Raw genomic sequence first — 25,109 nt, 5'->3', positions numbered from 1 at the left:
AGCTCCTTTTTTTTAATTTGTGACAGGGTTTTAGCTGAACTCCAGCTTAAACACAAATATTCCCATGAAGATTTGTGGTCAGTCTTATGTATTATATTAATAGTAGTAGTAGTAGTAATAATGATGATAATATCATTCAGTTTGCCTTGGAGATTTTCTACGTTGTCAAAGGTAAAAAATGTTCTCTCTCAAATATTGTATGAAATAGCTACAAAGAAAGAACAGATGGGGGAATGCCTTCCCAGCCCTACAAAGGAATCATACTGTGTTTTCAAGATGTTATAGGTATTTTCAGTTGCCAAACTTAGGAATGGGAAAGGATTGTTCCCTGCAGGCATATTTTTTCACCTTTGTTTTTGAGACATGCCTTCAGGTTATTAAGAGAATAATTTATACTTTTGTGTGAGTTTGTAGTGTTGTCACAATGAATAGTTATTGCAGATGGAATTCTAAAAGAGTGCAGCTCCAGCAATTAATGCTCAATTTAGCATTATTGCTGGTGAGAGTCTACTGCTCTGTGGAAAGGAAACACATTTATCCTGTATATCCTTGTTCTTCCTCATGGGTGGAGCATGAAGAGCCAGAGAAGACTTCAATCCTGGCAAGCAGGATAAAAAGGCGCCCTCCTGAATTATTTGGCATAAATGTTATTAGCAGAGTAGATCCAGTGAATGCCACAAAGAAAAGGCAGAGTAGGGTGGATAAATGGGGAAATCCAGGAGTCAAACTCTTTCATGAAATGTAAAAGTAATTGTAATTTTGAATCCTAAAATACATGTCAATAATAATGTTTAACTGCCCTGAATGTTTTCGTAAGTGCCAACACGCACTTATTATAAAGTTCTCCTGGGAATTTCCACAGCATCTGTATTTCTGTTCAACATAATTAGAATGAATTTTATTTGATCTGACAGCTAAGCATTAGCGCTGGACCTTCATGAAAATACTACCTGTCCAGCTTTTTCAAAAAAACAGACATGATGACTGGGCTTGGAAGGTGCTTATCTGGGGTTACCACAGCCAGCAGCAGCAGGGATCCAAAACACACAGACCTATGAATTTTGGTCATGTTTTGGATACTGGACTGCATGAATGAATCTAAACTAACCTTAGTAATGGGAAGAAAAGACTTGTAAGGCTATTGCATATTGACTGTTCATTTTAGCAAACATCAAAGTTAAAAGAGATAAACCTAATTGTGGACAGTATAGTACTTAGCCATAACACGTTCTGCCCACAGACTAAACCCTGAGTGTTACAGTTTGTCTTCTTTTTCGTACATAAAGGGATAATTTAAGAACATAATGGTAAATTATTTAAGAAGAGAAAACAAGATATAGGTGGCCCAGTTAATGAGAGATTGCTCCCTAACATCTATGATAGGGCTGGCCCGTTTTCTCTCTCTCTTTTCTGAGAGACATAAGCTTTCTATAATCCTACTCAGCTGAGTCACAGGACTTTTATTATTTACAGTCCATTGCAAGGCTCCTTAAAACTGCATCGATATTTCTACATATATTGGAGATAACAGGGACAGAGACTATTTATTGCATTGAGTACAGCCATGGTCTGCCTGTGTTCACACTACATAGAAGCTGATTTTGAGTTCAGCTGATGCCCTCAGAAAAAAAAAAATGCTCTTCATGAGTTTGTTTTTACTTCAAATTATCCATTTTAAGGTGGTACATTTCAGCCCACTAGCACAGTTTCTTTTTTTTACAAAAAAAAAAAAAACCACCCCACAAACAAAAACCCAATGAAACGACTCTACTGTGGTGAAAAAAACATGTCAAAGACCATGTTCTGGCACCATCTATTATGGAATTTTCCCCACGAATGCTGCAAAACTCTCTTAGTCTCCAAAATATGAAGTCTACAACCAAATTGCCTATTGTGAGTGGTACCTAGGTTGCACAAGTTCCCTAAAGACACTTCAGCAACTGTTTGGAGAGAAAAGAGTGATCCAGACTAAAATAGTGAAGATCATTCTGAAATTCCATCTATCCAAAACCTAGTTTTTTGGCTCCCAGGAATATTTTCCCAAATGTCTTTAGTAACATAGGCATATCCTGAGGATTTGTCTTGTGTGGATACAGAGAGACTACTGGGTATTAAAAAGAAAAGGATGGAAGGAGCCAAGCTTGAAACAGTCTTGTCCATACCACATATTTAGCATTTGTTATCCTCAGAACTGTGGAAGGACGTTGTCTCAGAAAGTGACATCTGACACTGGTTACAGACAAAACAGACGTGGTGTTCAACATTTCAGTAGGATGGCCAGTCACTCTAGCTAAACCTCACCTCCAGGCCCTATTCTATTTTGCAGTCAAGCTTCTTTGAAGTATCGGATTAGCAGTGTTTTGGTCATACAACGCTATCTCGAGTCCCTTAGTATGCCTTGCTGAGTAAAGGAATCTGGGTGGTTGTTTGAACATTTTGTGGCTTTTTTATTTTTTCTTTACCCCAGACAGACAGACACGCTACGTATAAGAACGCTGGAAAGTCCACACACTTAATCAGAAGAACCATAAAGCAAGGTGAAGAGGTGGGGTTAGTCTGAGTCAGTATTTCCAAAACACAGCAGGAACTGGAACAGTATCATTGTCGCTCTCTTTCAGCAGCGGCTCCCAATGGTCCCATCCTTCTCTTTTTACAAACAAATAAATTTCCCTGCATTATAATCATACATTTAAAAATATTAGGCCAAGGAGCAACAATGCTGCACACAAGACAAGGAAAAGGTGTAAGCATCTTAAATACACTATGTGAGCCAAAAGAAAATAGGTAATGGGAGGCCTGATTCTTCAAAGCAGAATGTGTATAGCATGGTTGGTATTTATTTGGTGTTGGATTATGCTCTCCTAAGTGATAGGAAGAATGTTGTAGTATCTATTGTCACAGAAATGTTGTCATGACAAACAGCATGACATTCCTACCTTTCAACAAAGAATAGTAAAATTTCAAATTCCTTATATCACTGTAATTAGAAAACTTCCATTCATATTACTTGAACCTAATTTTAGAATTGCGTGTTCATAAAAATTTTATTGTTGATTCATGTTTTTCTTCCTCCTTTCTAGGCATTTAATCTAAAGCATACTTAAGCTATTATTTTAGTTTTATTTTCCTTAAACTTACTGCGGGAATCTTTGTCTGGTAGATTATTTCAGACATTGCATGACTGCTTAAGGTAACTCTCTGAGGGAAAATGACATAGAAGATTAAGGTATGATGCTAAACTACCAAGAAACCACAAACAGACACAGAAGGTCAGCATTTCAGGAGAAGAAGGTCACCAAAGCAAACTCTTCCCTCATTGCGAGGTTTCTGTGACCACTGCTATGGCTGCATTTTGCTAGTTCTGCCTTGTTCCCTATGGACCAGAATCTGAAACCTGAAAGTACACATGTGCTGTATTTACAGCTCCAATAATAAAGAAAAAAATGCTTTTATTTGTATATGCAACAGAGAGGAGAATTTATAAAGTTGTAGTTGATATATGGTGATCAGTGAATGTTAAAGTTTAACCCGCAAATATGGTGATTGTTCAACTTCTCTGGATAACAAATTATATCAAACTACTAACACGCATGAACAGACAACCTATGCAAAAACCCTAAGTGCATAAATTATTATCATCCACTTGAAAACTAACTGTTGTATTGCTTCTGGTAGAAAGTAGAGGAAAAAACCTCAAATAAATGAAATTCTAAGAGACTTAATCGTACTGACTGAGATAGAACAAAACGGCCATTAACTAGCACACCCAAATGTTCTTATTCGATAGGTTGTAAGTCTGAAATTGTGGATATTCAACCTGATGAACCTCACATGAACTTGGGTTTTTATATAGCATGTGATGCATAAGCTTTGACAACTGCAGCATTTCATCATTCAATATTTGACACATTCATAATCACTATTTGGATGTGAAACTAATATGCCAGTAAATTAGTATTGAGGAAAGAGAAATAGAAAAAATGATTGAACATCTCTTGAACAAAGCCATCCTCAGCAACAACATGGCCTGTTCTACAGAAGTGTCACAGCTTTTCAATAGATAGATAGCCAGCAAAACAAAAAGAAAAAAAAAAGAAAAATAGATGAAAATGAAGAGGCAGAGAATTTAAAAACTGAAACCATGATTGTTAATATTGCAATATGACAGTTTGATCTCAGAATATTTTACAAACAAGTTGCACCAAAGTAGTTTTAATGACTTGCTCGTCATGTTCTGTACAGTACCAATTGAAAACCCCTATGACATCTACTATGGCAAAAGGCTAAAATCTGCTAAAATGAACACTTCACATTTATGTTTAGGAAAATACTTTTAATAATCAGGAATAATTCAGTAAAACTTACTTCAAAGTCAAGGTCCGAATAACGTGATTTTCTTCTCTATTAAGCAGTAGAAAAAGAAAGAAAAAAAGAGGTTGTATTAACAAGGGGACTGTTCACCAAATCATATTAACGAGTCTAAATAACATTCTTGTTTTCCTATCAGATATATACTAGGTGTTCTGTGAGAGGCTGTAAATTTTGTCTTGATAATTTAGGGTTAATGCATGACTTTGCATACAGTTTTTTAGACCATTATTATATTCTTTTCTTTGAAATATACCAGACTGCATTTCACCGGGATGTATACGTGCATGTTATTTGCATGCAATTGAACATATTGGTGTATAAAATATATCTATTTCTGTATTTCCTGTGGTGTTTTCAAATTATAATCATATTTATACTTTTTGCACAGCTATCTATATGTATCTATGATTTAGATTTGTACACGTATGCAGAAATTGATTCTTTACTACATCAGGCTTACATTGGTACAACTCCATTGATTTTAATGGAATAAATGATAGCAAGATCAAGCCAAAGCCATCTATACTTTCCATAGCTTCAGCTTGTTTGTTTGCAATGACATTCTGGATGGAGAAAGCAATGATTTTGTTTTAAACTTATGACAGATCTGGTTCAAAGCATCTGATACAAAGTAAGAATGATTTACTAGTGAAGTAACCACTTATATACAATGCAACAGAATATGATTGCTTAGACATATCACAAATAATTTAGCACAGAATTTTTTAGAGATTCTAAAAGAAACCAATTATAAATTCAAATTATATCAGAAGGAAGCAGAATATTATAAAGAGAGGTAAAAATATCTGTTTTTTCTCCTAAGGCTGTAGATTGAATGGCTTGCAATAGACTAAAGAGATGTAGAAACAGCAGTTGAAAGAGCTGAAAAAAGAGCGCAAAGAACATGTGAATGGAAAGAAAAGATACGTTCTCCTTCAGGAAGGAGAGCTAAAGGAAGGAAAAAGTATTCTAAAAAAAAAAAAAGGCTTGCTGCTAAAATTTAACCCTATTTTTTTGTGGTAGGATAGGATGTCTTTAAGTCATGGTGAATGAACCTCTTCAAATTGCACTTAATTTCTGCAGTGAGATACAAATCAAACCTATTAAATCAAGATGAAATATGTTACCAGCTTCATTAGACTTTGATTTTATTTGGTTTAACAAACATGCAGGTTTAAGCAAGGTGTTCTGTTTTCTTGCAATTGAAAGAAATAATTTTACAAGTGTTTCAGTTGTTGAAAGCGGAAACTGTTTGGTCTCTCTGAGCTCTTGATAATGCTGCTTTGTGACATATGTTTGTTTTTGTAGAAAAATTGTGATGCTCTAATCCTCAATAATATGAAGCAGATCACTGTAGCACTGTCAACACACTCTGATGCCTAAAGAGCTGGGAGGCAGTATAATAAAAACTGTCTATGAAACAATTAAACAAACCAACAACAACAAGCTTTGGAGAAGCTATCTTTAATCAGCAAGGCTTGATTAAACCAAACACACTTGAAGAGATTATTTAAAAATAATTTAAATGATTCTGCAAAAATAAATAGCATGAAAACATGGAAACAACAAAGGTCTGGGAGGTAAGAAAAATACGAGGACATTATGCCTTAATATAGTTAAATTTATTACTTCTGACTGATTACGGGGGCAATGATGCAAGTGTGACATAAGCCTTCATCATTCCACAGTAAATCGGCACCTAAAGAAATCTACATGTTCCTAATGAGGAAGGATCTCTTTTTAAGGTGCAATTAGAGTGCATCTAGCACTGTAAAGGCTCAGTGGTTACAAAAGAAGAAACATGTACAGCAGATAATGAGGTGAAGTTTACAGAAGTAGCTTTGAAAAATGCTTGGAAAAGCTATTTTTAAGCTACAATTCATTAATAAACCCGATATCATTGTACTGCCTGACTGAGAGCCCTACGTAAAAACATTGTAAATTCAGGAAGAAATGTGTAGTTCACTAGATAGTGTGATTTATAAAATTGGAGCACTTGTATTTAAGTTTGACTGCAGAGAACATATTCCTGGCATAGCTGGACTCCCAGGTTTTGAAGCCAGACAGCTCTGTCGCTGTTTATACAGTAAAAAGACACATAGAATCATAGAATCACTAGATTGGAAAAGACCTCTTGGAGTCCAACCACTCCTAACTGCCACTAAGCCATGTCCCTGAACACCTCGTCTACTGGTCTTTTAAATACCTCCAGGGATGGGGACTCCACCCCATCCCTGGGCAGCCTCTGCCAGTGCCCAATGACCCTTTCTGTGAAAAATATTTTCCTGACATCCAGTCTGACCCTCCCCTGGTGGAGCTTGAGGCCATTCTCCCTTGTCCTGTCCCCTGTCACTTGGGAGAAGAGCCCAGCTCCCTCCTCTCCACAACCTCCTTTCAGGCAGCTGTAGAGAGCAATAAGGTCTCCCCTCAGCCTCCTCTTCTCCAGGCTAAACAACCCCAGCTCCCTCAGCTGCTTCTTGTAAGACTTGTTCTCCAGCCCCTTCACCAGCTTCGTTGCAGTACTGTTGTCAGGAAGAGGTAACTATTGCAATTTTGCTGTTAGACCACACCAGTTATGACCAAATAGGTTATACTACAGATTTACCTCAGCACGGATTTTTTCTCAGTGAGGGCTTAACAAGAATCCATCACAAACACATTTATTTTAAGCTTATATAGTAAAGAACATGTGTTATGTGCTTGTGCTTCACTTTTTTTTCATGGCTGCACACAGTGAATAACAGCACCAGTGCTGTCAGAGCCTGTTCTCCACAGACATAAAACCCGTGTAACTGTCACAGGTCTGAACAGTAGCAGCGAAGTTCTGTGAGTTTCTGGAAAAAAAAATAAAGTCTATGGGTATGAATGTGATCCTGCACCACTGAAAGTAATCTGCAATATCACGACTGACACCACTAGATAAACACCAGGTCCTCCTGGCTACTACATCACTGCCTTGAAACAACTGCAATGCTATTTTTTGAGAGTGGGAACATATTCAGAAGCAAGAAATCACTGAGAATCTTGATTTATGAGGATGGAAGTTTTCCTTTGGTCACACTTGGAAGCTGTCATTTTACTAAGGTTTTCTCCTTGTTTCCGTATAATATACAACAACTTTGAAACATGCAAATCAACACTTTAATTAAAGTGACTCTGTGTGTGTGTGTGTATATATATATATATATATATTCTTAAATGAAGTTTAATTGTGGTGTCTCTTTTGGCTGAGAAAAATGGAGTTTACCGCACATAGTTAAATGCTTTGAGAAATTAACCATCTGGCTCATTCTTCAATTTAAATTAATGAAAGTCAGAACCTGAGTGAGGTGGAGTGAGGGAAAAAAAAATCTCTTGCATCACATGAGCTGCTGAAGTGGTCGCACTAGCCTGTTTCTTTTCAAAAAGCTGTTCCTTTTACTCACCTGCAAAATTTAGAATGAAATTAGAATTCTAATTACATAAAAATTAGAGTGGAAGATGGTGTTTTTTCAAGGACCAGCTGGAGATCTGCTTGAGTATCAATGTGAGTAGAATATAATAACAAATGACCAAAAAGAATTATACCTGTAGTTTGCCTCATTTAATATTTAGTGTTTGACCCGGTTCTGTGGTGATGCTTCAGAAACATTATAGAGAAGGGCAAGCATAAATTAACACTTGTGCTGGAATACTCTCCCTAGTTCTTCAGTAGTTCTGGAATTTCCTTCGGAGTAGTTTACTCTGTTGAGCTTAACACTTTTTTACGTTATTCCATTAGTCTAGTCATGTTTTATAATTTTTCCTAATTTTGATATCCAAAATATGCTGAGGTAGTGAATTCCACAATTTAAATATATATATATATATATATATATATATATAAAAAATGTGACAAAGGAAATAAAGTTTTTTATCCCTTTGCCATTTCATTTGATGCTTCTGGTTCTTAGATTATAGGAAATATGAATAATTGTTCCCTATTCACTACTCAGTCATCTGTTCTTCAAGCTGAAGAGCCCTAATGCTGGACACCTGCAAGGGAAGCTAATAAAAGGACTGCCTAAAAAGCTGAATGCACACGCCATTATTCAGCATCAGGGAGTTACCTGGGATAATTCGGAAAAAGCTGGGGGCTATGAGTAAGTAGTGAACAATCCATCCAGAGTTACAAATGCTACAAAAAAAAAGGTCAAGTCTCCGTTTAACCGGGCAAGAGTGTGAATAGCCCTTTCGGAACAACTCCAGTGGGAGCTCTCCATTGGTGCTCTAATCTGACAGAAGTCAAATCATGACTGTAAACTGGGGAAATTTCAGAGGAGAGCAGGAAAAAGCACCTTTAAAGAATTAATAACACTGAATTGAGAGGAAAGCATAAAAAAATAAAGCTCGATAAAGCTTGTTTAAATGTTGGCTCAGGAAGAATCACATTCAGAAGCTTGTTCAGAAGCCTTAGAAGGATATAAACAGCAGCAAACAAAGCTGATATGAGGAAAATCTGAAAAGCTGTCATTCAGAAAAAATAGGGAAAAAAAAGGAAATTTCAGACATTGTCAGGAATAAAGGAAGCTAATGTAACTATGAAATAATCCAGTATGCAAACTAGTGGAAGCCCTTCACTTTTGTCTAGAAAGTGAAGTTTGACTACATAATAGAGAAATATGCTGTAGAAAATGTGAAGAAGTGACCCATCAAGATATTTCCCCTCTCTGATTTTCACAGCTCTTTGATTTTAATTGATAAAATCCATTTTACAGCACATACCCCACCCACACTACCCCCATGCCAGGACCAAAGTGAAACTCTGTGAAAAGAGATCTGCAATAGTAATTTATTTTAAATCAATTTTACTTTGTGCTAATCATGTATAGCTTCTCTGTGTAATTCCAGAGCATCTTTAAACTCTGCTCATTGAGAGACCAAAATAGAATACTGAAGAATAATTTCCATACACCAGCATGCACTAATCTGCTGGCACCAAGAAAGAGCTGCTCTCTCTAAATGACTAATAAAATCCCTCTCCATCTTTATAAAATGACAAATGTCTGGTTTTCTCCTTATTCTAGTTTGCATTACACCACTACCTGATTAATTACATGATATACTCCTGAAGATATATTGCATTGTACAAAGTATAATTGAAACCAGAGATACCATATTACAGTGAGGGCTATAACCATGCTTCCATTAATATAAAGCCATATTATCAGCAGTTTATAATTCACTCTGAGATTAGATTTGACATACAAGATCTTAGCCTGGGGAGGATTTTTTCCCTGAACAAAATTAAAGGAAAGCCTTTTTTGGCCTTCAGAAATATAGAAGTGGAATATGGACAGGCAGTTTTCATTTAAAATGCCTTTTGTGTGTATATAACTGAAAAAAAATCTCTTAGTTTCTGAATAGAAGATTATGTTGGCTATTAGTTCATAACATGAGCCACACACACAGCAAGGAAATTTTCATGAAAAAGTGGATTAGCTCTTTAATGTGGAGATATTAAGTCTTTAAAACATGCTAGCAAATTTAGTACATCAACACACAGCACAAACATAACTGCAGAGATCTCCTTTTAAAACTACTCTGGTTTCCTGCTCCCCTTTTTTTACAGGGTGACCTGCGTATGCATTTACTCAATCAATAAAATCCACTTGCTTTGTGTTTCTGAAGGCTTTGCAGGGAACAAAGCATTTCCTAAATTGACAAGCAATTGAAAATACCTTTCTTAAGGATCATATGTAGTTAAGATAGCTGCTTAAAGTATTAAAGTCTGAAATATATGCTATACTTCATAACACTGATTAAATTTTTGGTTCTTTGTGTCTTCAGTTACTAGCATTAACTCTGCCTGATTCTACCCCTACTCCTGTACAGCAACCTGAAAACAATTTCTGAAGTCAGAGAAGTCTGAGACCTACTCAAGTGAAAGAAAGAGAAGGTTGTTATAAGGCTAGACTTCATTTCATCGAAAGTCACAAAATTGGCAAGTGCTGTCTCCACAGCTTATTGAAGAATGAAATGAGGAATTGGAGGGAAAGATATCTGAGATACAGAATGCCTGAAAATAAATGCAATGTGGAAACATTATAAAGAGGAAATTCCTGAGGTGCTCATCTCTCTATTTTTATTCTCTTTCTCTCTTTCTTCTATTTTTTCTTCTCATATCATAAATCAAAATGACTTCACAGCAATTTGCTTTTATTCTGCCTCATGTTCCAGTACTTCATTGACAAGATTGACTGTTTTCACTGCATACTACTTCTTTCCTTTGGTGTTCATTCTTTTTTATCTTAGACCTCGCTCATTCTCTGATGCTCTTATTGCATTCTTCCAAACACTTGCATTTTAAGCTGCTTCTCCATTTCTGCCGTCTTTCTTTTCCTTCTTTTTTTTTGGCATGCCAGTCTCTTTTTTCTCCTCCTTATCTAGATGTTCACTTTTTCTTCACACTTCACTGTCTCTACTGTATCCTTTTCTTTTCTGAGCTGTCACAGTTTCTCCCTCCCAAAGTCCCACATCAGTGATTTGGTCAAGGAGTTCTGGAGATGACTTTTTTTTGAGTGTATTAAGAGCTCTCATGAATGAATACAGAAGGATTATTTTGGCCACACAATCAACCTCCCATCTAAGCACTTTATGTCTTTCTCCATATAAAGATCTCATAGCAGAAGCTTAGAGAGAAAAATAAAAAAGGAAGATAAGAGATTGGAAAGAGAATTCCAGTCCCTTACATGCCAAACATTTTGAGAAGTGCTTTTCTTCCTGTTCTTATAAAGCAGAAGCTCTTTTTCCCCCCTTTAATAAATGTTTCAGTTGCCTTCCTTGCATGCTTTTCCTCTCCCTTTAGGTCTTTCCCATTTCTGCTCACACTACACTAACCACAGTTCCCTTCAAAGAACCCATAATTCTTCTAAAAAAGGTAACAATGCAAGTCTTGCAGTCAGGAAGCTCATATACAATACTCCCTTTTGTATTATTTTTGCACAAAAAAAAGAAAAGAATTACTTATCCTGGAGATACGTTGCACAGATCAGCTTCCACTGCATTTAAACCACATAACCTTTCCTTGCGTCTAAGTGGCACTACTTCATTTCAAAGTAAATTCATTTTAATGAGCACACCACTCTGAGTGTACATTTTCAAAAAAACCAAAAACAACAACATTCCAAAAGAGTGTTTTGAGAGTGCTTTGTTCATTAAAATCAAAACACTTTGAACTGAAGAAGCATACTCCAAGCCACTTTGATGCCAAGGTAGCAAAGCCAGTTTTAATCCATGCATGTAAGGGATGTGCAGGATATTAGCCAGATGTTCAATTACCCCTCCTAAGAAGCTCTGTGATGTACTAATATGCCTGCCTGTGCTTATAATCGCATGAGTACTGTTTGGTACATATCAAATGAAATAAAAAATCATTGACTTGCACACTGGGAATCTGCAGATCCTTAAATTTATACTTCATCTGTGCAACACTTGTATGTAAATATTATGGCATTCTCAGTCTTTCTTTTGAAAACTGGAATTCTTCCGTATATAATAAAGCATTTGATTGTTCTCAATGAAGCATTTTCTTGAGAAAAAAAAAAAAATGTAGATTTGTGACACACTGTAGGATTCATCTGACTAAATTAGAGATATCAACATTTTTGATGTTTCTATCTGAACTACTCATTCCAGCTTCCTCTGTGGCACCTGAAGAGAGACACCTGCACTGAGGGCATGTGATTCAGTTCATCCTGGAGCAGATGTCTAAAAATGGCCTAAAAATGCCTTTCTCTCTCCACTGACTCTAAAAGGAAGCCAAATATGAAAAGCTCTTTTTCATAACAGAAGGCGAATGCCTACATTTAGATGTCTAATGGTAGGCATGATGGATCCTCCCTGCAAAATTAGAAGTCAGAGCATATATTTTTGTGCTGATACTATAGTTGTGTTCCAAAATGTCCATCTCCAAGGATCACAGTGAGTACAAAGTCTAAATAAAAGAGAACACAAGAAAGACCTGACATTTCAGCCGTCACTTTTAATAGCTTTGCAGTTTTGGCAATTTTATGGCCACAAAGACTAACATCTACAATAAAAAGAATGGAAAAATAAGAACTATTTTAGGTATGTCAGTATATTGTATTTTACTGGGCATCCAGCTGAGTTACACCTGCAGTAATTTTGTGGCTTGAGGTGTTTGTGGGTTCATAATTATGCTTCTAAAGTCAGAAGCTGGGTTCATCTTGGCTGAAATTATATCACATGACATCTAAAGGCATTCTGATAAGATAATAAATTTTTTAACTGCTGCATAAGCTATTCCAATTATTATGTTCTTAATAATTACAGACCTCAAATTTAAAAAAAAAAAAAAAAAACAAAAGAAAAGGAAGACTTGTGTTGACACACAACTTCCTAAGTGCATTTTACTTGCACGGTACTTGATAATCAGTGTATAATTACATAATAAAAATAACAGTAGTACGCTAATACCATAGAAAGCACTTGGAAATATAAAGTGGAAAACAGCGGAGGAACCCAGCTTGTTGGACTATGCAGATGACACAACAGGAGGCCTTCCCCACCCATTTTGAGACACCTTTGCTCCTTCAGAGAAATGAAAGGGAAACTTCCCACACAGACAAAAAAACCCACATGCTTTTATGTTGGACTTCAGGTGGGACAGCAGTATGAGCCAATAGGAGGGGGAACCTTCCTACTGCTCAGCTTAGTTTCCTTTAGAGATGGTCTAGTCATGCTTGATCTGGAAAAACATGGGCATAGGCAACATAAATGTTGTGCTGCTGGTTTTGCTGCCTCATGTCTGGCAAAGCCTTGCCTTTTAAAGACCTTGAAATCTTCTAAAATCATGTTGCAATGGACATCAAAATTATTTTTGGAAAAAAAAAAAATCCCTTGCTTTCCTTCTTTGTTTATGGCAGCAATAAAAGTAAATCCAGCTCAGCAGTTCTAGACAATAGCATTTTGAAGCTCTACCTCAGCCTTGGCTTCTTACATATTGCATATCCAAAACCACATTCACATTTTTTTTCATCTGCCTGGGTCTGCTTGTCTGAATCTGCTCGAGACTCTGCTTTTTGTCTGTGCACAAATTTTTTCAAGTTCCTATCTTCAATCAATTGCAGCACATCCTTATCAAAAGATGAAGCAATGCTATGTCATCCAGTAGTGTTGAGCACCACAAAGGCAGACACAAAAGCCAAAATGGTTCCTTTCATTTCTGATCTGCCCTAATATCTGTTTTTTTTCTTAATACATGGAACTATCCTGTGTGTGGTTAGGTTTAATAACGTAGCAGTTTACAGAGTTCGGGAACAAAATACAGCTTTCTAAATCTGATATGTTTACTAAGTTAGAAGAGACTAAATATTTACTATCGTGTTTTATTGTATTTGACTATATTTTTTGCTACATACTTAGTAGTCTCTTCTCAGCATAAAAATGATATACAGAATGCTGATTCAGATTTGATATCTATATCCTATCTTAGAGGTAAGCTGAAAATATGATACAAATACTGTTAAAAAATTAACTCTAAAGGTGCAATACTCATTGATATTCAGGCACATTTTCTGAAGTAGCTTTTGGAATGCGAATACTGAGTAAGATAATTATTGTCCCAGTTTTTACAATTTCATTAAGGTCTTCTTTTAGGTCTTCTAGATGGCCTTTATCACCAATTGAAAAAAAAGGCATCACCAGAAAGCAATTTAGACCTCAGGCGGAGTGGATGGTATGGTGGCAAGTATGTCTGTTTTCTCAAGGAATTGTGAACTGTCCCTAGATATCTCACCCATATGTCTAATCTTAACTGGGCTGGGTTTGAGTCTCTATATTTGACAAAAAGTATCCGAAAGGCAGTATTGTAGGTATTTAGGAAAGGATACTACTGGAGGGTGACTTTAGCTATCCTGTTTCTGGGGTTGCATTAAATTGGAGAAGAACCTCAATGCACCACATAGAATCTATCAAGTAATATACTTGAGCTGAAGGCAGTAACTTCTTCAACAATGCACACTAACTTCAAAAGAGCTTGTCTATCTGGGCATTAAGTGGGCAAACACACAATCTTTTAGAAATAATTTTGAAAATTTGTCCCAAGATTATACATATTAACTTTCACAACAAAAAAAAAAAAAAAAGTGGACACTATGTGATTACTTGCAAAGCCCCACAGAATTTTTCAAATTTTTTTTTTCAGTTAAATTATGATTTTCTAAAACTTATGATAGTACACACACAATATAAACAGCAAGGGAAATATTTCACTTTCAAGGCTTGTAAAGGTATCTCTTGAAAATAAAGTATGTTCTGTTCTTTGGCCCAGACTCTCTAGGTATTACACGCATAAAACTTCAAATCCATTTTAAAATAAATTTCCCCTACTCTAACAATTGAAAAATCAGATACAGTTATTTTTTCCCTACATGGACGGGTCCAACCATTTTAGAGTAATAGCTAATGGCTTCAAGTTTACACATACAGTAGAATTTTTTTTTGCATCTGTAACTTCTTTCAGAAAATAAGTGAATACCATATTTTTTCTCATTTGTCTTTTTCTTTCGCACCAAATGCTGCCTTTCATAACATTTGAATGCTGCTGAAAATTATTTCTAGCTCATAAGGAGACTGAAGTATGAAATTAACTTATTAGGCATGGTAGTATTTGACAATAGGTCTTAAAAAAGTGATGTAAATTGTTTTCACTTTTACAATGTTTAAATCCCACAGACACATTGTAGTATTGAAGTCAATCACTTTCAAAGGCTTTTCAGTTCCCTTTTGCAATTTGAGTGGGAGCTAGGATACTTCACATGAAGTCTGCCTGTATCTGTTGCACATACCAGTTATAACAACGCCTGCACACACATGCAAACAAAACTAAATCAGTAAACGGTGAACTATTGGACGGAAGAATCCAAGATTTACACTAATGAGAGCAGAATCAGATGTATAATCAGACCTATCATATCTGAGACAGATGTGGTTGTTAGCAATAAAAATGGCAAATATTTCCAACTTGCATGTGCTTGCAGGTATGGCCAATGATTACCATTTGTATATTGCAGGAATGATTTTTCTTCTCATAGCGACACAGTATTTTCCAATGGACTTTACCTGTAGGTCATGAAATTCTTTGCAGTCCTGTGGAATGTTAAATCTCCAGAAATGTAGTTTCCTATCGACTGGCTCTGAAACTCTGATCTTGTTTTCTAGGCATAAACACTTCTGATATAAGAGAAATATGCACCACAGTGTATGATCCCAAACAATAATTCATACTGAGTTAAAACACTAGCTTCACCCCTTAGACAAAAGACACAGTTTATTGCCTTATCATAAAATTAGAACAAGAGAGCATGCAATTTGTTTATGTATCACTGACCTCTAAAGAGCTCATTGATATTGTGGATCCAGTTTCACTTCTTGATAATCCTGCATTGTCATCCAGCTCAGAGGCAATGAAATTCTTCACTGCTGTACGAGGCTCGAACGGCAAACTCTGCATATGTTCTTGGGTGGGAAGATGCTGGTCTAAATTGATATTAAACTGGTCCATTACAGAGGGATTCATATTGAACTCTGGATTAACTTTGTAGTGCAACAGCCTTTCATGAGGCAATGTATCCATGCCTATATTCATTTTGCTCTCATCTTTCAGTGATGGCTGGCTGTTTACTGAGCCCCGGGGCATAACTATATAGTCACTTTCTATCATACGTTCTTGAGGATGGACTATGTCCATATCTGCACCTCTCAAATTATCATCAGTGCATAAATACACAGTTCTCCGCAATTCACTGTTGTCTTTTTTCAAGCACTGATTGGTTAGTTCACTCATACTCATTGGCATGTGGAGACCTGTCGGTTGCTGGATGATAACTTTGGAGATTATATTTCCAGGCAGGGTAGAATAGCTCATTCCTTCAGGGTTTGGTCCTTTCTCCTCCTCTTCATCGTTTAGTGAAATTCTAGAAAGTGTTCCTGTTATAGTAGCTGCTCTGCAAGGTCCAATGTCTTTATGCAGAACTGTGGGTCAAGAGAACAAAATTCTTACCATGTGAAGTCATATATGCCTTAGACTACTTTTTCTTGTGTCTCTATTTAGCAGCACTCCCTTTACCAGTCCATCTTCTTACCTCTTTTTCTATCCATTTAATAAAATTTACTCTTTAGATATTGTTTTGGGAAGGGATTTTTTGGAGGGGGGTATTTTTGTGGTTTTTCAGGGTTTTTTTTTTGTTTTTGTTTTTGTTTTTGTTTTTTTTTAAATTGGCATCTCTTACTCATTTATATAAATTAAAAACACTGCCTTACATAGATCTTAGCTGATATACAGCTTAAGCAAAAGCCTACCACGTGGATCTCCAGTAAGGATTCTCCAAAAAAATACACCATGACATCTGTATTGTCTTTATTAACTCTATATAACCTCCTGGACATAACTATGAACAAGTGTTTCTGAGCTCCCATATATTCCTTTTTACTGACCATTTCAAACTCTTCTCTGTTAAATAATTTTTAAAATGTAAGTGACAAAATGTAACCACACTGGGAAGAGTTTCCATTGGTATCAGAAAGAGGTATTTTACTGCATCTGAAAAGGTTCTAAGGAACAAAAACATGTCTCATAAAGCAGTCCCAATCCACTTTTGGTGCTGGCCTAGATGTTCCTGGTCAAACTTGTAGCAACGTACAGCAATTTTTTTGTTGGGGTAAGATCCACATGTAAAAGTTAATAATCCTGTCATAGAACACAAAATGTCATGAGCACTGAGGGGTACATTCAAAATCGAAGCATCTATTCAATCACTATTATTGATCTTAAACCAAATATAAATCTATAATTCAACATTTGCTATGGAAGAAAAAGGAGAGTAAGGGAAAAAAAAAAAAAAAAAGTCACCAACTTCTGTGCTTATTCCAGCTGGATGCAAGGATTTTCTTGTCCCAGTTGAAAATATTTTAATTCACAGTGGTGATAGTTTGTGCAATAAAATCCAGCTGATGGGCTGAGACAGTAAGACAACTTGAAGTATCTTAGATGTTACATACACATCCCCTTTGGTAGCCTGAGGGCTTCGATGACCCAAATCCCCCAGTAACTTAGTTCATTGCCATGTTCCTTAGCAAACAGCTCATAAGGCATCCCACTCTCCTGCGTCACACAAAACTGCCTCTCATTTTTCTATTATGAAAATACTTTGCCTCTAAACAACAGTGCACAAATACCTGACTTATGTGTGGCTGCTTCAATGTTTCCAGCCACACTTCCTACGGCATTTCAACCAGTGACCTCTTCTTAAATCTTTCATCAAAAGAAACTGAGTTTAAATGTTTATCTAGTGAAGCTTTTTCATAACTGTTTTCAAAGTCCATCCCCTTAAGGATGACCCTGACAAGACTCTCCATACTGCAGAGCTTTGTTGTCAAAGGTAAGAAGCAGAAGCTATAGGGATCTACGCTGGACTTCTGTCTGTGTTGGATGGTGACAGACATGCATTATGTTACAGCGCACTATTCTTCTCCCTTCAAAATACATGTGCATATTAAAACTAATCTATATGGGAGAAGTATTATAATATTGCAAGAAACTGAACTGGCACTGTTTTTAAAGGTGGGTGACTGGAAACTCAAACTTTACTTTAATAAGATCATTTTTCTTCACTCCTTATATAGCCAGCAAAGAGAGACAGCGTCCTTTTGGTGGGTGAGACAGAACAGCTAAGTCAGGCTGCCACTCCGACTCACCCTTTCTCTCTTCCATGAAAACTGAGGGTGCCTAGGCAGGCACTATTGAAATGTCTTTAAAACCTCTCAACTTGCTCCAGTAAAGTGGAATCAAATTTCTTTTTCCTGATACCATGTTGCTTAAATTACTGTTGATTTCACTTAAGAGTACTAAAAAAATTCCCTTTTTAAAACTAGCACCAATTGATGCAGCCTTCAAATACATAGCTGTTAAGACACACACTATATATAATTTATTTTAAACAGCAAAATCTGCTCTTTCACATCTGCTTGCGTACCAAGGCAAGGAAAATTTTTTGTGTTATGACTGATCTTTCCAAAACTTGCCTTTTGACACACAATCAGACCTTTGGCTGCTTCCCAACTGCTGAATAGCAGTAAAAGGCTTTTGTAAGAAAGTGAAATAAAAACATTCATACTGTGGCATTACATTTTGTTTACAAATATGTGCTATAAACAATTAAACCCCGATACACAAGTGTATTTCTGGTTTTCAACCCACAAGGAACTAGTACAAGACTTCTTTTGTCGGCTAAGTACTCTTTCATTGTTCTTACCTGACCGACAAGCAATGTCCACGTCCTTTTCAAAATCAGTCTGTAACAAGAAACAATGAAACAAGACAACAATTATTAACTGAAAACTAAACCACAATACCTTTTTGCCAACTAGCGCTTCCAAAATGTCCTACTTACAGAATCATAGTCTCTTAAAAGTGGTTTCTTGTTGCTGAGAAGGTGAAGTGTATTGTTTTACAACAGGACAGCTTTACAAAGTTTCCTAAAGTATAACTGGGTGGTTTTCAAAGTATGCTGCCTGACCAGAAAAAATAAAATAAAATAGGTGGAAGTAGAGTATATAATTTTTAATAAAACGACACAGTGTATAGCTTTTTATGTAAATGGAAGAGTAACTTCTAAATCTCATTGAAGGATCATCTTTAAGAAAGCTTTTCATTTTATAAATAGAAGTATGGAAAATAGTCTACAATACAAATTACTGTAAGTGTAATCTAATTAGTCCATCGCATCTGAAACTTTATTATTTTTTTTTGGAGTGGGTATTTGTTACATAACACTCTATCCTTGCTCACGGTGTAGTCACATAAACGTTGTACTCCTTGAAAACAACTATTTTTCATTTAATTGGGCAAAAATGAATTGTAAGAGCTAAGAATAAATTTTAACAGTTGAAAATCCAAGCGCTATTTTCCCAGTTAAACAAAACTATTTATCCTGTTAAAGAAATCAAGTAATTTTTAACTATGTTTTTATTTCCACCAAAAGTTTATTACATGAATAATGTTTACTAAAGCTGTTCTCTGTTTTCCTTGTGAAGTCCAAACACTGGCTTCTTTTTGAGCCATCATCTTTGAAGGGCAACTACTTGCTAAGCCTTGCATATTTTTACAGGCTGATCCTGTTCCCATCGTAGTCAGTGACAAACCGTCACTGAAAGTGAAGGGACCAATATTTTGTCTTAATATACTACCTAACAATATTAATAAATCCAAATTGGCATACTGAGCCATGCACTATCTCCTTAATTGGAGCTACTGAACTCCACCTCTAGAATTTCTAGCAATTTCTCCTTGTCTGACTTAGTTTGAGAGGAACATTTTCAAGGCCTCATGAAGGGAAGACTCTCGAATGTATCAGCGCTTTTCACACCAAAGGTAGAAAAAGTCACAATATATTATTACATTACAGTCTCATTCTCTTATGTAAGAATCTTTTACCATAAAGAACACTGGTGGAAGATACTAATTCACTGTGCTCCAGTAAATGACCACATCAACAGTTTAAAACTTGCTAAAAGATTTAAGCAAGCAGGTAACGGTCTCAGCAGGATTACACTTAAAAGCAGTGTTTGTATTTTATTTGGCCACATTTGCCACATACAACACTTTAAGTTTTTCTTAACACGAAGTTAATAGTTAAAGAAGAAAGTAAAAGCTAACCATGATTTGAGCATGTCCGTTAGGAAAAGAGCTTGAAGAATCTGCATTGATTGGATCCTGGCAGTTTCTGAGTCGACATCTGAATGCATCTTGAACCTGTGGAAACAATATCTTATACTGATTCTTGTGCAACACCATACACTCTGCTCCTATTAAAGATTAAATTGAACTGTATAGACTACAATGTATGACTTTTCTTTAGCATATGTAATAAATTAGAAGCAATAAATGTAAATGCTTATTTCTGCCATTTCATACACTTTCTATATTTTGTGGCTGTTGCAAAGTCTGTCAGTCTATCACATCAAGACCACAGAATTAGATTGCCTATGGACAGAATTAATCAATAGTAGTGATTGTCTGATATTCAAGCCAAATCTGTCTTGAGCTTTTGGGTATTTGGCTTTGCCTTCTCATTCAGTTCAGTTCAGGTCTGATTATGGCATTAATAGATACCATTGTAAAACAAAATCTTCTGCTTGATAAAAATAAGACTCTTAAAAGACAGTTCATAACAGTTACTATAATCAGATAAATAGTGCTCTTCTAATTCTACTTCAAAGGATATATCAGTTTGAAAGATGTTACTGATTCCATTCATGATCTCTAACTCCATGCATGGAGAATCTCATGCACCTCTTCTAGGAGTAAAACACTTCTGATAGGGTAAATATCTTCAGTGTGAGCACAAGAGAAAAGTGGACTTTTTGCACAGTGGTTTCTTGAAACTAAAAAAAATGGAACTTCTCAGAAATACAGTTTACTATGATAATCCATTAAGTAAATTTGAAGACTTGTACCCAAAACAGAGGTATATTTGAGGAATTATATTTTCATATGAAAGAGTATGCTTACATTGATTTTGGACAGAATGTACATCTAAAGAAATATTATTATGCAACACTTTGGCAGAAAGATGTGGTTTGACAGAGAGGCACATTCAAAAGAAAAATGCAGTTCTTTTTTCCTGACAGTAGAATGCAAACACATATTCCTGCTTTTCATAGTAAGGATGGCAAGGCAACTTTTGGAATGGAAACTTTTAAAATGTGAATTTTGGTTCTCAAAATGCAAGTGTCCATATTAGTAACCTGATAGCAAGATATGACTTAGAAAACAGGAACTTAGTTGGGTGACCTCCAAGCAAAATTAGTATCATATGAAACTATTCACAATGAAATACCTACAAATATCAACTTTCCATTTAATATCTGAGATTACTTCATGTTGTATTCAGAATAATTTAAAGGGAGAAAATGCTATTCTATTTATGGACATTTTGTCAACAGCAAAGAGGATAATTCATTAATTATTGCTGATGAAAACATGTCCCCTTTTAATACATTGTATTCTATGGCAAGCTGTTTAAGAATTTTCGTTAAAGGAAAAATGACAGAAAACAATATTTATTTTTGCAATTAGAAAGCATTATTTTAAAGTCCACAACCCTTTAATGACCAAGAATGTTCCTTAGTTCCATAACTGGCTGCTGAATGTGGAGAAAGGCTAATATGGAGCAGAAAGAAAAATGAAGCAAGGTGGGAAGGTTTGAATTTATTTCAAAACACTGCAAATTCCCCCATATGGTAATGTAAAGTGTGCTTAACCTATATTGTGACTCAGATGCTGATTTTAGGCACTACAATTGCTCTGGTTTTCCATGTGTTTGACATTAATTTAATTTGGCATCTCCCAGTTGCAAATTTAATACAAGTCTTCTCTCAATTTATCAGTGCTCAAGTCAGGTCACACTTTAGTTTTATGCTCTTGGATCAGCACTGGCACAGTGATTTGACAAAAAAAAAAAAATTCCCTCCCTGCAAAGCATCTCCAGCTGTGCTTGAATCTCATCTCAAGACTCATGATGCTTGATCCCAAAGCACTGTTACTTCAGAACACGCTGTCTGATCTCACTCTGTGCAGTAGGCCTCCTTATTTTTGGGTCTCTGCGTTCATGAAGCTTCCCCAGTCAGCTCCAGAGATCTCAAGAATGTCATGTCCTACTTTCTATATTAAAGCGATGAATCTTGACGTTAGGATCCTCTTAAATGTGCATGTTTCTTACAATATTTCTGAAGTGCAAGCAGCATATGATTTGAACATGTTATCAGAACGTCAAATGTAGCTGTATCCGTCATATCGACATATGTTGCAACCTCTAGGTGTCCTTACACAAGCCAGAAACAGAAAGGGTGAAATTTCAAAATACCAGCTTATTTTTCTACACTGCTTGTCCAGACTTGTTGAGTATGTAAAGACTGCGCTGTCTTTACATTTTACTTTGAAATATAATCTTGTTCCCCCCCCTCTGCCTTTCAACATCAAGTTACAAGATTTTCTTAGAGCCAGGCAGAGCAGGAGAGACAGATGTGATGAATGTGCAGATACCAGGGAAGTGGTTTCCCTAGCAACAGTAACCAGTTCCAAGCTTTCATAACTTACCCTCTCCCTACTCATGTACTCTTTATTTTTCTCCTTCAATACAGAAAAGTGGGCTTTAGACGCCAACGATGCATTTATCCAAATGCTCTCTAGTCAGCAGAGTACAGCAAAAGAAAATACATGTGGGTTCCTGTCATCGCCAGCATTAACAGGAGTTACTCTTTGTGATTCAAATTAGCTTTAGAGTTTCTTGTGTTCAAGTAGGTCAGACAAACCATTTTGGTCTGATGGAGAAGCTTCAGCAGTAGCCCCTCCTATCATTCTTTGTTCTGTGACACAGCTCACCATCTTCCGATGCCAAGTTAGGTATTTAAACAGCAAAAAGAATAAAAGAATAATACTAGGCTTTCCGGGCTAGGAAGATGACATAAAGCAATAGTACCTATGTTTTTCTTTGTATTTTACATTCCTCATTGCCAAATGGTGTATAAAAGGCCTCATGATTACAAAGTAATATGCTTATCTTAGAAGTTAGGAAACAAAAGCATAGAAAAATGTAATGTTTTTCCAAAAGACCCTGAATTGATGGAGGTTAGAAATAGGTGCCACACACCACTTAGTTCTCTTCTAGTTGTATGTCTTACTCAGGAAACGTTCCCAGCTTCCTAATCCAGCCCTTGTCAAACAAGATCTTCAGTACAGCATACTAGAGAAAGTAACAAATGTTTCCATCATTTATGTTTATACCAATATATTATAACTAAGAGGAAAAATGAGGGGTTTATATATATGTAATTGTAAAAGTCTGTGTCTTTTTCCAATGTAACAACAATAAAGGCATAGTAAAGCCGGGCTGTCCTCTTCTTTGTTTGAATTTTATGATGATATATTCCGCCCCACATATTTTTTTTCCTGACAGTCAGAATTATTGTTTTGCCTGAGCTGGCAAGCTATAAATATTAGATCAATCCTATAGGCTATAACTGAGATAGCTGTCATCAAGAGTGACAAATATGTTGGCAGGGTTTCCCTGACAGGCACTGGCAGAGCAAAATGCTTTTGCAGACAACAGAAAGTAACAGACTATTCTTTCAGCTGGGAGGTACTCCGTGGAGTGCAAAGACTGCATTGCACAATGTGCACGATGGCCTTTATCTTGGCTTGTACTCACCTAAGGGTCTCTGGAGCTAGAAAGCCAGACTCTTTAGAGCTAGACTGAAACAGAACTTACTGGAGTTACATCTCTTTTTGTGTAGGAGCTTGTAGCAGTAAACAGTTATGTCTTTGCTGCTGCAAGCTGGTCCATATAAGTGCAGACCATATATATTTTTGAAACAAAAGCTGTTCCAAGTGCATCAACTTTTACTTCTTTGCTGTAGAACTTTATATTCATTTTCTTTTCCCATATGGAAAAAAAAAAATCCTTTAATTAGTTCCTCAAGTGTTTTGCCTTGTTTATAATTTAAATCCAAAGACTGAAGAGCATTCAATATGTTCTGTCAAATAAAATTCGAACAGCAATATGCCTAGGCTTCTTTGTCTTCCACCACCACCACCACTATCATCATCTTGACTGGAGATAATCTACTGATTAATTAGTAACTTGACTCTGCACATTTACTTCTGCTTAAGTTGCCACGACGAAAGAAGAACCTCTTCCCCTTTTTGATACGGGACAATCTTATCTAACCTAGGTGCTTTTGGGGCCTCATTGGGAAATCTCATGAGCTTATTTTTAAAAATACCATGTAGGCAGACAGATTAGCTGTTTTATCACGTTTTTCTTCTAGAATTTCATGATCAAGACCAGGAAGTCCAATTGCCAAGACTGGCTTGTGGGAACAACTCCTTTAAGTAGTTAGATGAAGTAGTGATTCTGAACAGTGAGATGAGGTATGTATATTTGATTTGCTAAAAGAGTAGCGAGTAAAATAAACCATAACTAGCTGTTTACCTACACACAAACAATTAAGATTCTAAACTCCTGTATAAACATCTTTATAAGCAGATATTTTTGCATATGGCTTACACCAGAATCAGTGAGTTACAAGCGATTCAAGTCAAGGTACCCTACAAAGTGGAAAACTGAGTTACAGGAAAGACTAATTTAACCCCACAGCACTCCCAGTGAGTAGACACAAATGTTTCCATGACACGTTCAGCAACATCGAAGCATTCACTGGGACTGAAGCATTTGCAGCAAATAGCTGTCATTAGAGTAGGGAACCTGCCTGGAATTCAAGGCATGGAGCACTGTGGGAAAATGCCTGTTCGATTTCATCTTAAGCAGTCAAAATGTTTTTTTCCAATAACCTGCATTACTGCACTGAGGCAGGCTTTAATGTCTGATTATTTATGGCTATGTTACTTTTAGATGTTCTTCTGAATTTTGGTCTGTTTTTCTATGAAATGAATGACTGATAACCAGGTATGTGTTCCAACCTCTCTGCATCCTCACAAAGGACACCAGGAAATGAAATTAGGACGTGGGGAAATGGAATGAAGCTGCATGAGGGGGAAAGTTTCTTCACTGAGAAGGTGGGAGGTCACTGGAACAGGCTCCCCAGGGAAGCGGTCATGGCACAAAGCCTGCCAGCGCTCAAGGAATGTCTGAATGACACTTTTAGTCATATGATTCAGGTTTCGTCATGTGAGAAGC

General features: G+C 36.3%; 1 protein-coding gene across 8 annotated transcripts in view; it reads right to left on the bottom strand.

Annotated features, from left to right (window-relative positions):
• Positions 1-25,109, bottom strand: part of ADGRB3 (adhesion G protein-coupled receptor B3) — a 457,722-nt gene that overhangs the window by 5,627 nt on the left and 426,986 nt on the right. For 7 of the 8 annotated variants that reach the window (XM_054061560.1, XM_054061564.1, XM_054061567.1 and 4 more), the window contains 4 exons: positions 20,069-20,164; positions 18,666-18,705; positions 15,743-16,386; positions 4,366-4,401 (listed from right to left, as the gene is read on the bottom strand). In XM_054061560.1, the coding sequence (XP_053917535.1) occupies positions 4,366-4,401; positions 15,743-16,386; positions 18,666-18,705; positions 20,069-20,164 (816 nt within the window). The remainder of the gene's footprint in view (positions 1-4,365; positions 4,402-15,742; positions 16,387-18,665; positions 18,706-20,068; positions 20,165-25,109) is intronic. The other variant, XM_054061566.1, reaches the window with a different exon arrangement.

Source organism: Cuculus canorus, chromosome 3 (assembly GCF_017976375.1).
Source record: "Cuculus canorus isolate bCucCan1 chromosome 3, bCucCan1.pri, whole genome shotgun sequence".
Classification (NCBI taxonomy): Eukaryota; Metazoa; Chordata; class Aves; order Cuculiformes; family Cuculidae; genus Cuculus; species Cuculus canorus.
This window is presented reverse-complemented; position numbering and strand designations above follow the sequence as displayed.